This window comes from Bubalus kerabau, chromosome 17 (genome assembly GCF_029407905.1).
Source record: "Bubalus kerabau isolate K-KA32 ecotype Philippines breed swamp buffalo chromosome 17, PCC_UOA_SB_1v2, whole genome shotgun sequence".
NCBI lineage: Eukaryota > Metazoa > Chordata > Mammalia > Artiodactyla > Bovidae > Bubalus > Bubalus kerabau.
The window spans coordinates 51,123,275-51,138,866 of NC_073640.1; the positions used below are offsets into that span (position 1 = coordinate 51,123,275).

The 15,592-nt window shown below is 51.5% G+C and overlaps 1 protein-coding gene across 1 annotated transcript in view; it reads left to right on the forward strand.

The window, feature by feature from the left end:
* Nucleotides 1-15,592, forward strand: part of SIPA1L3 (signal induced proliferation associated 1 like 3) — a 254,992-nt gene that overhangs the window by 146,095 nt on the left and 93,305 nt on the right. Inside the window, exons 5-7 of the mRNA XM_055553137.1 lie at nucleotides 1,375-3,086; nucleotide 3,685; nucleotides 7,084-7,214. Coding sequence (XP_055409112.1) covers nucleotides 1,683-3,086; nucleotide 3,685; nucleotides 7,084-7,214 — 1,536 coding nt within the window. The 5' untranslated portion in view covers nucleotides 1,375-1,682. The remainder of the gene's footprint in view (nucleotides 1-1,374; nucleotides 3,087-3,684; nucleotides 3,686-7,083; nucleotides 7,215-15,592) is intronic.

The following is a 15,592-nucleotide window of genomic DNA, read 5'->3' on the forward strand; positions in this document are numbered from 1 at the left end:
CAGGAGCAATTTAGATTTTATTCTAATAAATTAGAAGCTACTGGGGAGATCTCAGTGAAGTAGTGATGGGAATTGATCTACTAGCTCTCATAGTATCTAACAATCACGTAGATTTCCAGAGACAGTCCCTTCGCAAAATCCACCAGTGCTCATGGTGATTCCTCCATCTTTTTCACTTCCTTTCTGGTGGGTGAATGGTCAGGTGGACTGGAAAACAGACAACAGGGCAGCCTCTGCATACAGCCACCAGTAGTCAGGACTCGGGGCAGAGGGGGCGCGGGGGAACATGCGTGGACACTACAGAGAATAGCCAGCCAGATCCTGAAAGTGGGAAACTCTCTGAGATGAGTGACCCTATTCCTTCCAGAAGTAAATATCATCTAGATGGGGAGGGGGAGGTGTAGAGTAGCAGAGACCTGAGAAATATAATCTGCCAGAGCAGAGCAAAGATATTGTTTGGATCCTGATTTGAGCAAACCACCTCTCAAAAGACACTTCTGAGATGATGGGGGGGAAATGTAATTCATTTGGGTTATTACCTGACCTTAAAGAATTCTTATTTATCTAGATGGGTGTGATAAAGGTGAAAGTGAAAAAAATGAAAGTGTTAGTCGCTCAGTCATGTACAACTCTTTTGCAGCCCTATGGACTGTAAACTGCCAGGCTCCTCTGTCCATGGGATTTCGCAAGCAAGAGTATTGGAGTGAGTAGCCATTCCCTTCTCCAGGGGATCTTCCCGACCCAGGGATCAAACCCAGTTATCCTGCATTGAAGGCAGATTCTTTACCGTCTGAGCTACCAGAGAAGCCCCTATGATAAAGGTATCGTGGTTATTTTTTTTGAAGCCCTTATCATCTAAAGATATAAGCTAAAGTATTTATAGGTGACATGGCCTGATGTCTGGGATTTACTCTAAAATATCCTGTCAAAGGGCTTCCCTGGTGGCTCAGTGGTAAAGAATTCACCTGCCAATGCAGGAGACTCAGGTTCAGTCCCTGGGTTGGGAAGATCCTCTGGAAGGAAATGGCAACCCAATCCAGTATTGTTGACTGGGAAATACCATGGACAGAGGAGCCTGACGGGCTACAGTCAGTGGGGTCGCAAAGAATCGGACACAGTTGAGTGAGTAAACAAGAGCAGTCCTGTCAAAAACACCATGGAGGAGTGGGGGAACAGATGGAAGGAATGAGAAATAATGGTGTTGAAGCTGGTAGGGTGGCTCATCATGCTCTTCTCCCTGCTTCTGGGTACCTTTGAAAATTTCCATAATAAAAGTTGTTTTTTTGTTTTTTTTAATAAGTAAAGTTGAAAAAATAAGTCATTCTGTGGCAGCAGGAACCTCACATCTCACTTCTGTCTTTTCTCCCTTTTCAGCATGGCAGGGAAGGCGGCCCTGCAGCCCACCAGCCTTCACACACAACTGCTGCTCGCTCTGCCCCGCTGACCCACTCAGTCTGGAGGCCACGGGACAGCGCCTGCCTTGAGAGGTTATCCAGGCACTGCTGTCCACAGCGATGGTGGAGAATTGGACTCCACAGGCTCACAACCTTCCCATCAGGCTTCAGGGGCCAGCATCCTTCATCCTAGGACTGGTGGCCCTGAACAATGGCTGAGGGCCAGGGGACCCCATAAAGTTAGTCTACAACTTTCAGGGGCCAGCAGCACTCCAGCGCCCGTGGACTATGACCACCTATCGGCCCATCCCCAGTGATGGTGTGGACCTGGCAGCCGGCTGTGGGGCCAGGGCGGCCGATGTCCTGCCCGGGCCGCACACAGGGGACTACGCTCCCTTGGGATTCTGGGTGCAGAACGGCAGCGTGCCCCAGCCCGTGGGCGAGAGCACGGTCAGTGCCCCCACCCGCCCCAGCCCCACCACCCCCGCCATGCCCAAGATGGGCGTGCGCGCCCGGGTGGCCGACTGGCCGCCCAAGCGGGAGGCCCTGAGAGAACAGAACAACCCCAGCCCCTCCCTGGACGCAGATGGCACGAAGGCCACAAAGGCGGCCCATGCCATGAGAAGCGTACAACAGAACGGACAGCCCCCGGCCGGTACCCCTACCCCGGCTTCCTCAGGGTCCAAAGCCTTGCACCGACTCGCCAGGAGGCGGTCTAAGGATGTGGAGTTCCAGGATGGGTGGCCCCGGTCCCCCGGCCGGGCCTTCCTCCCGCTGCGGAACCGCAGCAGCAGCGAGATCACCCTCAGCGAGTGCGACGTGGAGGACACGGCGGAGCCCCGGGCGGCCCGCCACACGGGGGCGCTGCCGCTCTTCCGCGAGTACGGAAGCACGTCCTCCATCGACGTGCAGGGCGTGCCCGAGCAGAGCTTCTTCGACATCCTCAACGAGTTCCGCAGCGAGCAGCCCGAGGCCCGGGGCACCCCGAGCCTCACCGAGCTCCTGCGGGCAGATCCCGGTCCCCACGTCTCGGGGGGCGGTGGCGGCGCAGCCAAGGGGGAGGCCCGCAACGGGCAGCCCACCAAGGACAGCCTGCTGCCGCTGCAGCCCCTGAAAGAGAAGGAGAAGGCCCGCAAGAAGCCCTTGCGGGGCCTGGGCGGCGGGGACCAGGTGGACTCGTCCATTTTCCGGAAGCTGCGGAGCAGCAGAGCCGAAGGCGAAGCGGCCCGGTGCTCCGGGGAGGCCGAGGATGGCCGGAGCCCCCCGGAGGCCAGTCGGCCGTGGGTCTGCCAGAAAAGCTTCGCCCACTTCGACGTGCAGAGCATGCTGTTCGACCTCAACGAGGCAGCAGCCAACCGGGCGTCCACGGCCCAGCGGCGGAACACGACCACCGGGGCCTCGGCCGCCTCGGCCATGGCGTCCCTGACGGCGTCGCGGGCACAGCCTCGGTGGCCTGGCCCCGCCTCACCAGCGGACCTGAACTGCAAGGAAAACGGAGCAAGACCTGGAAGGATGCGCGCCGCCGCCCCTGAGGCGCGGCGGGCGTGGCCGCGGGCGGGGGCAGGTGGGGGCGCGAGGTCCGCCCCCGCCACCCGGGCCACGCCACGTGGTGCCCAGGAGCGGGCGGTCGCGCAGACGCATCGAGCCGTGGACCTCGGCGCCCGCTACTATCACGGGAATCTGGTGGGCAAGGTGGGGACGGGGGGGGTGGGGCATTGCTCATTCATTCTCTGTGTTCTTCCTGCCCTGGCACGGAGGATGCAGAAAGAGGCAAGACCTCCGCAGGGGTTGGGGGACAGAGTGAGCCCCGTCTCATGATACATGCTTCACACTTGGGGCTGCAGGAGACAATAGATAGGCATTTAGCAAATACGTTCTGCCTTCAGCCACGTGTCAGGCACTTTTTAGAGTCAAGGTATACAGTATTGACCAGCTTAAAGCAAAAATTTTGTTTTCCTAGCATACAGTATTTTAGTGGGGTAAGACAAGCAATTATACTAAATATGTAAAGTGTATAAGGTGTCATGAGGTGGGAAGTGCGGTGGAGAAAAGTAAAATAGGGAGGCGGGAAAACAGTGTCAGTGCCGGGGTGTTGCGTTTTCAATAAGAAATGGTCAGGGAGGACTTTCTAGGTGGGTCCCCTTTGAGTACTGAACTGAAGAAGGTGAGGGAGGGAACCTTGCGGAGATTGGAGACAGTGTTCCTGGCACAGGAAACAAGTACAAAAGTCCTGGAACATTGGGGGAATAGGATAGGGGCCAGTGTTGCTGGGACAGAGTGCGTGACAGAGGGTGAAAGGAGACAAGATCACTTGGGATTTTGTGAGCCATGGTGAGGACTCTCATTTTTACCTTAAGTGAAATGGAGCCACAGGAAGATTCTGAGCAGGAGAGGGCCTTGATCTGACTCGGGTGTTCACAGCTTCCCTCTGGGGAAGGAAGCGGTAGGGGCAAAGAATCAGGGAGACCCAGGAAGAGTCTGCTGCAATAGTCCAGGCAGGAAATGGTGATGGGCAAGTCTAGGATGGGAGCCCAGGAGTGAGGAGGAAGCAGGCAGGTTCTGGATCCCCTCAGAAGGTGGAGCTGCTGGTGTTTGGAGGGTGTTAACATGGGAATCACGCATGGTTAAACTCACTGATGCTGATGAGGCAATCCTCAGAGGCTACAGAGCATAGTGCAAAGACCACAAATCCAGGCAGCCGCAGAGGCCAGGCAGGAGACAATAGAGGGAGGCAGACCAGGCAGGGGCTGTGCAGAGGGGAACTCCTGTTCACTGTTGTCATCCAGGAAGCGTAGACAAACCCAGTGTTGCCATCCTTTCTAATTATCTAGATTCTCCTGAAATTCAGATTTTAATATGGATTCTCCTATATCAATTCAGAATTGCTTGTAACTGCCAGTAACAGGCTTAAACAACATAGATTATTTTTCTCCACATAATAAAGTCTAGAGATGTGCACCTCAGGGCTAGTATGGCTACTCCTCAGCATCAGTGGAATGCCAGCCTTAGTGCATTAGCCTCCAAGCCCTCAGAGTGATCTCCTGATGCTCAAGATGGCTGCCTGAGTTCCAGCCATCACATCCATGTTTCCAGGCAAAGAGAAGGAGGAAAGGATTCAGACAGAATAACAGATTTCCTGTCAAATCAGCACCCCTCCCCTACCTTTTTATTAAGTCAGCCCCTTTTAAGAAGAGCATTCTCAGAAGTCCTAGCCAACTGCTTCTGTTTATGCACCACTCCAGTCTGCAAGGCAAGCTGGGAAATGTTGGTAAGACAGAGCCTCTCTCTTTTCTTCCTCCAAGAACAGGTTTGCTCTTAAGAAGAAGGGAAGAATAGGTAATGAATAGGCAGTTAGTACTCCACAGCTGATTTAAAATTTTTTGTAAAGCAGTGTCCTAGTCAAACGCAACTGCTGCCATCCCTCTGGGTCATCCCTCTGTCCAGAATACAGTCTCTGGCGCTCCACCAGTGTTGAAGTCAGACTGCCTTGGGCTTGGGGTGTATGTTTCATAGCTTATTAGCTACATGACACATTTTACCCCTTGTACTCTGTGTCCTCGTGTGAGGAACAGAGATGATTGTAGCAGCATCATGTGTCCAGAAAAAAAGTGACACAGAGATTGGAAGTTAAAGGATGAAAAAAGAAGTTCAGACAGTGCTAATCAAGAGAAAGCCAGTGAGGCAACACCAGTATCACATGAAATAGACTTCAAGGCTAACAGCATTTGTTAGAAGAACCAAAAGGACCGTTTTATGTAGAATTTTTAAAAATTTTACCAAGAAACTCTAACCTGGTTAAGGGGTATAAAAATAAAAAACTAATATGGCTACAGGAGGACATGAACAAATCCACAACCCATGGGAGAAGTTGACAGGGTCTGTCTTTGAAATTTACAAACCTAGTGGCCAGAATATTCGGCTGAGGGGATTTGAAAAATCTGGTTTTGCATTTATATTATATTAATTTTCTACCTAACCAGCAGAGAATACATTCTTTTCATTTAGTGCATAGAAATACCTACACGGTAGGACTGTGGTAAGGATCAAAGAAGATTGTATATCAAAACACTCAGTTCTTCATCAGGCAGGTAGTAAGTACTTATCATGGAGCTTTAAAAAGAAGCTGTTTTCTTTCAAAAAATAATTTCTTTGTTGCTCTGGAAGCTCAGAAATGTTAGTCATTGGTCAGTGTTTATTGAGTGCCTAGTATATTCTAGGACCTCAAGGGTACTGGGTATGCATTGGTGGAAAACAGAATAGCCCCTGCCAATGTTTCGGGGATAGATTGATATCTGTGGAGCACATTTATCCTGTTCTCTGACCAGTTAGGTAGATTGTCTAACCCACTGCCGGTGCTGTTCTGATTGGGACCATTGAAAGTGAAGTCACTCAGTTGTGTCTAACTCTTTGCGACCCCATGGACTGTAGCCTACCAGGCTCCTCCCTCCATGGGATTCTCCAGGCAACAGTACTGGAGTGGGTTGCTATTTCCTTCTCCAGGGGATCTTCCCGACCCAGGGATCGAACCCGGGTCTCCCGCATTCCAGGCAGACGCTTTAACCTCTGAGCCACCAGGGAGTTATTTGAGCTTTAGATAAGCCTTTAATTCACCAAGAGCTTCCCAGGAGACTAGGAACCCTCTTTTAAACATGGAAAGCACTAGAGTGGGAAGAAATTTCTGGCAGTGTGTAGATGCCGGCTTCATGGACTGAAGTTGAGACAGACTGCTGGTGGGCATGCACCAGAAGCAGGAAATACTTGGGTTAGACACCAGGAAGAACTGTTTGCCTGGAAAGGTTGTAAGACAGCAGCTTTTTTTTTTTTTTTTTTTAAAGCAGAGACAGCTGTCATTTCGGAGAGAGAACAAATGACTTCCTCCATGACTCGTTAAAGGCTCAGCCACCATAAGGAAAAAAAGAGTAGTGTTGAAGTTTCCTACATCTATGGGAGCATGGCTAGATACAGGTGATGCTTAGGGACTTGAGTTATGGTCCTGTCCTGTGATGAATGTCATGCCCCGCGGGTAGTAATAGCCAACACATCTCACTTGCTCCCTCTGTGCCTGGCTCTGTGCTCCACACTGACTAACCTAAATCCTCACAGTCATGCTGAGATGTGAATCCATCCTTCCTGATCCCATTGTACTAATGAGAATGCTGTCAAGTGACGTGGGCCACATCTAATGAGTCCAGGGCCCGGATTTCAGCCAAGCAGAAGACACTGTAGTCTACAATCTTATTTTTTTTTTTTAGACTAGAATTATAACTGCTTCATGAGGGCTAATTGGCAGCTAAGCCGCTGAACATTTGCAAATACGAGATAATCACAACGAGAGACTAAGTTTATTACAAGGCAGGCACCGCACTAAGCGTTTTTTTATTTGTAGCTTCAGTTCACTCTCACATCACCTCTTATGAATTGCGGGTAGCACTAGGGCCCCCTTTTTCCTAGATGAGAGCATGGAGACTCAGGAAACTTCTGTGACTGCAATAAGGTGCAGTAAGGTGGGCTTGACCTCTCATGGTCTCTCCATCAAGCATGGCTGTGACCAGGCATGAGGTTTGTGTGACCAGGGCCCCACAGGGCACACAAGAGCCTTCCCTGGCTGTCCCCTCAGCAGGCCTGCCGTGGGACATCACCCCTCCTTCCCAGAGAGCTGGCTCTGAACTTCCTTGCTGTTCCTTCTCAGAGCACGCCAATTACTTCGGGGTGGACGAGAAGCTAGGGCCAGTGGCTGTGAGCATCAAGCGAGAGAAGCTGGAGGACCACAAGGACCACGGGCCTCAGTACCAGTACAGGATCATCTTCCGGACCCGAGAGGTAGGTGCAGTCAATCACGTCACTGTGACATACGTCACAGCCACTCACATCGCTGAACCCCTACTCGGTACCTGGTTCTGTGAGCAAGCGCTGCCCCTGCTTCAACTCCTGTAATCCTTCCCACAGCCTCACAAGAGCCATCCCGTCAGTCCCCCCATTTTACAGATGAGAAGACTAAGACTCCGAGACATGTATAAATCAGTGGCCAACATTGGAATCCGGTGGGTCTGACCACAGAGCCCCAGATTCTGACATTTGCAAAAGGTTGAAGGTGGTGAGCATAAAAAATAAAGGCAGAACTGTAGGCGATTCTTTCAGGATCGTGAGGTGTCCTGCGGAGTGGAAAGGCAAATGAAGGCTGCAGGTCTCAGGCAGGGTAGGAACTGAGGACTCAGGAGTGGGCAGTGCTGTTGATGGGCTCAAAACATCCCAGCCCTGCTCCTTCCATTCAGAATAGAGGAGCCCCTTGTCCCAGCTTGGTCCAAGCCTTCCCCTGGAATAAAGGGGAAGCTGTGGCTAAGGACGGAGAAGGCAATGGCACCCCACTCCAGTACTCTTGCCTGGAAAATCCCATGGACGGAGGAGCCTGGTAGGCTGCAGTCCATGGGGTCGCTAAGAGTCGGGCAGGACTGAGCGACTTCATTTTCACTTTTCGCTTTCATGCATTGGAGAAGGAAATGGCAACCCACTCCAGTGTTCTTGCCTGGAGAATCCCAGGGACGGGGGAGCCTAGTGGGCTGCTGTCTATGGGGTCGCACAGAGTCGGACACGACTGAAGCGACCTTGCAGCAGCAGCAGCGGCTAAGGAACGAGGCCTGCGGGGCACCCTGTGTGATTAGGTCTCTGAAGTTTTAAGTGGCAGATAATCTAGTTCTGTCTGGGGTTTTTTGTTTGTTTGTTTTTTATTAGATTGGCTCCCATAGACAGAGGAGCCTGCCAGGCTCGTTGGAGCTTGCGAGATCTTTACTTGTGGCATGTGAACTCTTAGTTACAGCATGGAAACCCAGGCCCCCAGCATTAGGAGGGCTGAGTCTTAGTCCCAGTTTCTGCCTGCTTTAAGCCAGAAGTACAATTCATTGGCTTATGAAACTGCAAGTCCAGGGGTAGGACTGGCTTCAGGCATAGCTGGATCCAGGCACTCAGATGACGTCACCAGAGCCCTGTCTTCCTGTCTCTTCCACTCAGCTGGCTCTGCCACTTTTTTCATTGTGGGTTGTCATCCTCTTCTGCAAACAGACCAGCTGCTCAAGTCTTCTACATCTTATACTTTCTCTTCCACATTCTTGCCTGCTGGAGCTCTGGGAAAGACTCTATTGGCTCTGCATGGATCACATGCCCATGCCCCAGGCCAGTCACTGTCATCAGGGATGATAGAGGAATGCTCCACCCTGGGTCCAGGGCCAGGCAGGGCACGAGACGCAGTTCCTCAGCAAAAGGAGAGGGAGCTAGGCCAGCAGAAACGGTGGAGACTTCCAAAAAACCCAAAGGAAGACTTGCCAGAAAAGAGGCAATCATCAGCTGGGCTTCCCAGGTGGCGCTAGTGGTAAAGAGTCTGCCTACCAATGCAGGAGACGTGGGAGACACAGATTCGATCCCTGGAGTCAGAAAGATCCCCCAGAGGAAGGCGTGGCAGCCCACTCTAGTATTCTTGCCTGGAGAATCCCATGGACAGAGGAGCCTGGCGGGCTACAGTCCATGGGGTTGCAAGGAGTCAGACATGACTGAAGCGACTTAGCATGTGCATCAGCTGGGCAGACCCCCAAAGTTGATCTCCCTCCCCGCATGCATTACCCCATCCCCCTTGCTCCTGGCAGACATGGGGACCAGCAGACAGCCGCTGCCAGGGAGTTTGGCTGTGGGGCTGGCCAAACCTGGACCTCATCCAGACGGCAGATGCTGCACTGAGGTCCGCGGCCCCATCCCCTCACGAAGACCTTCCCGCTGAGGGGGAACGAGAGGACACAGAGGCTTTGTGGCAGCACAGGGGAGGCAGCCCCCAAAACTTGGCGTCCATCCCGCAGGTGGTCACCATCCCCTCTGTCTCCCTAGCACCTCCCCCTGCCTTGCCTTTCTGGCCAGATGAACGCCAGGGCAGGATCTGAGGTGACAGCTCGCACTGCGGCAGTGTTTGACATGTGGGGAGCGGCCAGGTGAGGTGACAGCGGCAATCACATACTAATAAATGACATGCGGCTGCTGTTATATTGCAGGTTCATGTCACACTGCGTGTCAGGCATGTTCTATACTTGTTATGTGCATTCACTCACTTAAGCGTCATGGCAGTTCTACAGTGAAGGCACTATAATCCTTCTCATGGTAATGATGAAACAGACACAGTCGGGGTAGGGGACTTGCCCAGAGCACTCTCCGTGGGTGACAGGCCAAGGTGTCGGCTCATGCCCCAGCCACCCCTCGGCTGCCTCTGGAGTTCCTTTGACTCAGCTCAGGCTGTATGTACGTCGGACCCATTCATGAGTTATGACCGCAGTTTCATGCCAGCGTTTTATTGTGTTTGTTTGTTTGTTTGTTTTCATGAAGACAGAACATGTAGAATGTTGTTTTTTTTTTTTTTTTAATGTACCAGACTTTGCTTTTTTGTTTGTTCTTTTGTTTTGTTTTTTGGAATTTTTTGGCCATGCTCTGTGGCTTGCAGGATCTTAGTTCTCTGACCAGGGATCAAACCCAGGCCTGAGTAGTGAAAGCACAGAATCCTAACCACTGGACCACCAGGGAATTCCCCCAGAATTTGTTGTGCACACGGAGAGTCATGGAGATGCTAGGTCAGGATGTAATATTTTTCTGTGCTTCCTATTCAGTAGGTTTGAAACCAACTTGGTGCCTTTACTGGATTATGCCTACTTCCACACACTTCCCAGCCCCAGTACCCATCAAAACGAGTCTCTGAGCCACCCCAGGCTGGACATAGGGTCCTTGGAGCTCAGGACACAGGTGTGGAGTTCCTCCACTCGACAGAGATTCACTCAGCACCACCACCAGCCAGCCCTGCACTGGGCACTGAGGAACTGCAGTAAATATAGCAGAGATGCCCATGGGACCCTGAGGAAGGCAGACAATACATAGATGGCCTAGCAGATTATGCACTGTGGTACGTGATGACAAGGTGGAACAGAAAGCAAGGAAGAGATAAGTGTGGGCGTGGTAAGATGTTTAGACCAGATAGTCAGGGGCGGTGTCACTCAGAACATTTGAGTAAAGGGCCTAAAGAAGATGAGAGAAGGAGCCATGGGGACATGTGGAAGAATGTTCCAGGGGAAGGGAACAACCTGTGCAAAAGTCCTGAGGCAGGAAAGTGCCTGGTACAGTCACTTAGTGGTTGTGAAACCTTGGATGACTTCTCTCAGAGCTTCCGTTCCCTCCGTGGGATCCCAGTCTCTCAGGACCGTGGCGTAGGCTTGGTGAGGTTGCCCATATAAAGTGGGCAGTGCTGGGCCTGGCCCTTGGGGAGAGCCCACAGTTAGCCTTTGGCAGGGGTCTCAGTTTCCCACCCCTTTGTCACATTCCAGTCAGCCCTATTAATTTTGGCCCAGTGTGAGGTTCACAGCCACAGATGGGCCTTTGACCTCACACATGTGCAGGCCACATGGGTATTCAGTCCTGGGCCCAGCCCCTCACAGAGCTGCCTGTTGGACACTCAGGCCTAAGGACCTTATCATCTGGAGGAAGGGGCAGAGGCCAGCAAGGTTTGCCTTGCTCCTTCCAAAGGCCCTTCCTGGGACTTCCCTGGTGGTCCAGTGGCGAAGACTCCACACTCCCAGTGCAGGGAGCCTGGGTTCGATCCCTGGTCAGGGAACTAGGTCCCACATGCCACAACTAAGAGCCAACACAGCCAAATAAACATATTTTTTAATTTAAAAAAACAAGCAAAGGCCCTTCCTGCCATGGCAGCAGAGGAGTCACACAACCCAAAAGTAGTAAGGACAATAGTAATAAGAATGGTTAACACTTTCAGCACATATTCCTGACATGTGCTGTTCCAAGTGTTTTATATTCATTGACCTTTCACAGCCTCTCAGTAGGCCCTTGATGTGGGTTCCATGATCCCCATTCCACAGATGAAGATTCTCGAGGCCTAGGGAGATAATCACTTGTCAGGGTCCACAGTGGCAGAGCCAGGGTAGGAACCCAGACTGCCTGCGTCTCCAGCCCATGCTCTTAACCTCTAGCCACTCACTCTAGGGCTGAGTTTGAATCTGGCCCTGTGACCAGACAGCCTGGGGTTCGGTTGAGCTCTGTCACTCACCAGCCTTGTGGCCTTAGGCAGATGGCTTCACGCCTCCATTTCTTCATCTGTAAGATAAACCTGTATTGTCTGCGTGCTGTGTCCAGGAAAGGTGGGAAGGCTCCCCTGGACTGGCACATGCGAGCTGGTAGCGCACGGCTGCAGGGCAGTGAGTGTCTCTGAGCGGGAGGTGCTGTGCTGATGCTGAGGTCCTGGCTGTCACTCTTTGCCGAGAGGTCAGAGGGCCGTGCTGGGGAGTGAAGGTCAAGCTCACGGACAGAGTTCTGTCCTCCTGTCACGCACTCGTGTCTTGGGGGCCAGAGCTTGGGGCCCAGGCTGTTTTCCAAGCCAGCTGGCTGGCCCACCCCAGATGGCCGCCCCCAGCCACCAGGGAGACAGAGTGGGCCCACGTCTCCCAGCAGATGGGACGGGAGCGTTGGCAGCGCCAAGCTTCCCGCCAGGGCGGGAACAGACTGGAGCTGGGCTTTGGTACTGCACACCAGAACGTCAGCCTCACCCACCCTGAGCTTGGAAAGGACAAGCTCCAGGTCCAGGCCGGGGCAGCCCTGCCCTGAGCCCCTGGCAGGACACAGGGACTGCCAGCAGCCGGGGGCTCCCTGGCCCAGTGGGTTCCCTTTGGCTCCCAAACATGACTTTTTGACAGCCTTAGTTTTGGTAGGGTTAGAGGTTTGGATTCTTTTTCTTTCTTTATTGAAAAAAGTAACAGTCACTCATTAAGAATTTAAAGAGAATTTAAATGTATACACAGTAGAAATGGAAGAATCTTGTATTAACTGCAGAAAACAAGGGTAGTAGTGAACCTCATTTGGGACCTCACTTGTGTTCAGGGGGTACCTCCGTTGGTGAGATGTAATCTCCAGAACATACTGTTAAGTGAGGGGAAAAACAAACTGTAGCCTCCTAATAAGGGTAAATTTTCTTTACGTTTTTAACAACACATGTGGCTTTGTGTAAATACATTTGTGTCCTGTGACAACAGCTAGTGTATTGAGTGCTCACTTTGTGTAGATAGAGTGGTAATAAGCACTGTATACATTTTTCTTATTGAGTTTATTTTTTTGACTGTGCTGGGTCTTCACTGGGGCTTTCAGGCTTTCTCTAGTTGTGGGAATCAGGGCTACTCTTGGTTGTGGTGCACGGGCTTCTCATTGTGATGGCTTCTCTTGTTGCGGTTCCTGGGCTCTAGAGCACGGGCTCAGTAGTTGCAGCACACGGGCTCAGTGGGTCTGAAGCATGTGGGAGCCTCTGGGATCAGAGATTGAACCCACGTCTCCTGCATTGGCAGGCGAATTCTTTACCACTAAGCCACCAGCGAAGCCCTTTGTATTGAATCTTTACAACCCTTTTTTGCAGGCACTGTTATTCCCCATTTTATTGGTAAAAGGCACAGAGAAATTCAGCAGCTTGCCAGAGTCACACAGCTGGAAAAGGGGGAGAGCCAGGATTTGAACTGAGGCGGACCGATTCCCAAGGGACCTCCCAGAAAGAACTCCGGGAGAGTGGACCAGCACGGAGGAAGGCGGGGTGCTTCTGAGTTGGAGGCTGGTGGAGAACAGCCTGCGCGGGTGGGAACCTCCTTGCTGGCGTGGCCCTGAGGCCATTTAACATCAGTGACATGATGCACGTGTCATCAAGGGTCTTGCAGGCCGAGTGGTGGGTGTAGATTTTATTGGGAGAGAGATGGACTGCTGTCAGCAGAGGGCTGACTCAAGCTGCTCCGGGAAGAAGGGGCTGGAGTCAGGTGGTGGCAGGGCAGGCGCAGGGAGACCAGGAGAAGGCTGCTGTCACAATCCAGGTAGGACAGGACCAGGTGGAGGGCGGAGGTGGCCGCACGTTGCAGCATGCCAGTGCCCTACTTATTATCCCTAGCAGAGAAGTACAATCTGGGAGCTTTTCAACTGGTGGCTTTTGGTCAAGTCTTCAGAGCCAAAAATGTGAACGTAGGCCACCTGTCTCCAGTGCTGAAGAAAACGAGGACTTCTGAGCCACACTGTCTCTTGTCTCCAGCAGAGGGCGCTGTGGGACAGTGTCCGCAGGATTCAAAGGCACTGATCCTGTGGGTCCATGAGTGGAAATTCACAATCCCAGGGCCACCCAGATTGACAGAGCAAAGCATCCATATCCTGGCTTTTCATGATCTATTTCAAGGCTATCCTGCCTGTGATAAGAGAGAGTTGTTTGTTTATAACTGGGAACTCCCAACTATGAGATCATCTCCTCCTTTCCACGCATGCCTCTTGCCCAGGTCCTGTTTGGCAAGGGCAGGCTGTGTGTTTAGAGGCAATGTTGTGACGTGTTCTTTTTGCTGTCTCTTGCGTCTGTTGACTTAGGGTGAGCGTGTTTTTCCAGTTAACGCTGAGCCGCCTCAGTCTTTTAAACTGTAGCCCCATGTGTGTTTTAGGTGCTCACAGCAGTCCCCTCGGGGGAGGCTTTTTTCCCCTGTCCTGCTGTAGACCAGGGAGTCATCTTGCAGTGACGCTAGAGCTGCTGTGCCTCGCCCAGGACATGGCGTAGCCTGGCGGCCAGCAGTGCTCTGTGGACGGGAGCCTGAGCTAGAGTCAGTAAGGACGCGCTCAGACGGGGCTGGCGTGTGTAAATGGGCACAGCCACTTGGAAAACTGCTTGGCAGTTCCATAAAAGTGAAAATTAACATGCCTGGTGACTCAGCAATTCCTCTCCTAGGTATAAACCCAGACGCAGATGTGTTCATGTGCTCTGAGAGGTGCTTCTGTGAATGTTCCTAACAACACTGTTCGCAGTTGTCAAACACTGGAAGCAGCTTCCACGCTCATGAGCAGTAGGATGGATTAAATCCATCGTGGTAGAAACGGCAGCCTCTTGCAGCAACCTGGTCCTATCTCATAGCTGTGGCATTGTGAGAAAGAGGCCAGATAGAAATGAATACAAACATATGAAGCTCAGAAACAGGCAGAAATAAATCATGGTGTGAAGAATTAGGATAGGATTGCTCTTGTTCTTGTTTAGTCACTGAGTAGTCCCTGACTCTTTGCAGCCGCATGCATGCATTAGAGCACAAAGCCAGACTCCTTTGTCCATGCAATTCTCCAGGCAAGAATGCTGGGGTGGTTGCCATTTCCTTCTCCATGGGATCTTCCTGACCCAGGGATCGAACCCGCGTCTGGTACACTGGCAGGTGAAGTCTTTCCCACTGAGCCACTAGGGAAGCCTAGGGTTGCTTTTGGCACAAAAGAGTTTTTTGGAGACTGGTAATGTGTTTCTTCATCTGGGTGGCGATTACCTAGATACTCACTCTGTGCTAATTCCTTGAGCTGTGCTTGCACATGCGGTGTACTCTTCTGGAGCACATTATATTTCAGAGGGAAAATTACTCAAAGAGAAAAGCCATGAGCTCTGGAGGCGTCACACCTAGGGTGGAATCCTGGTTCAGCCACTTAGCTGTGGTGACCTTGGATAAGGCACCTAGCCTCTTAGAGCTTCAGTTTTCTTATCAGTAAAAGGGAGATAGTAACATTCCCGTCCCCCAACAGACCTGTACATATACTGGTAGTTATAACTACTATCATGGCCAGATAAGTGCAGTTGAACTGTGCTTTCATAAATGTGACTTGTTATTAAGATATATCTGTTAGAAATTACCTTGTCTGCAAAGTAACAGAAAACATGACTATAGCTAAAACAAATACAGGGTTATTTTAATTATCTAACAGGAAATCTGGAGGTAGGAAGTGACAGGGACTGGCTCCTATGTGATTTTGTTGTTGTTGTCTCATTCCTAGTGATCCCAGGGTGGCTGTCGAAGCTCCAGACGTCTTATCCTCATACCAGTGTCCTTAGAAAAAAATGAGCAGGTGGGAAGGGGCTTTTTAAACCAGGGAAGAAAATCTTTCATCAGGAAAGAGAATCTGCCACAGATGTCTTTCCCAAGCTGAATTTCCTTCTCATTTCATGGCCTGGATCTAGTCACATGGCCACCTGTAGGAGAAACTTGGAAAGCAGCCTCTGGGGAAGGGGAATGCAATGGCCGTGATTGGCTCAACTAAAGGTTTTGTTTTGTTAAGCAATGTAGACAATGTGTATTTCATAATTTACTGTTACATTCCATCAGGATGTTTATTATGACAGTCCAGCAGCTAAA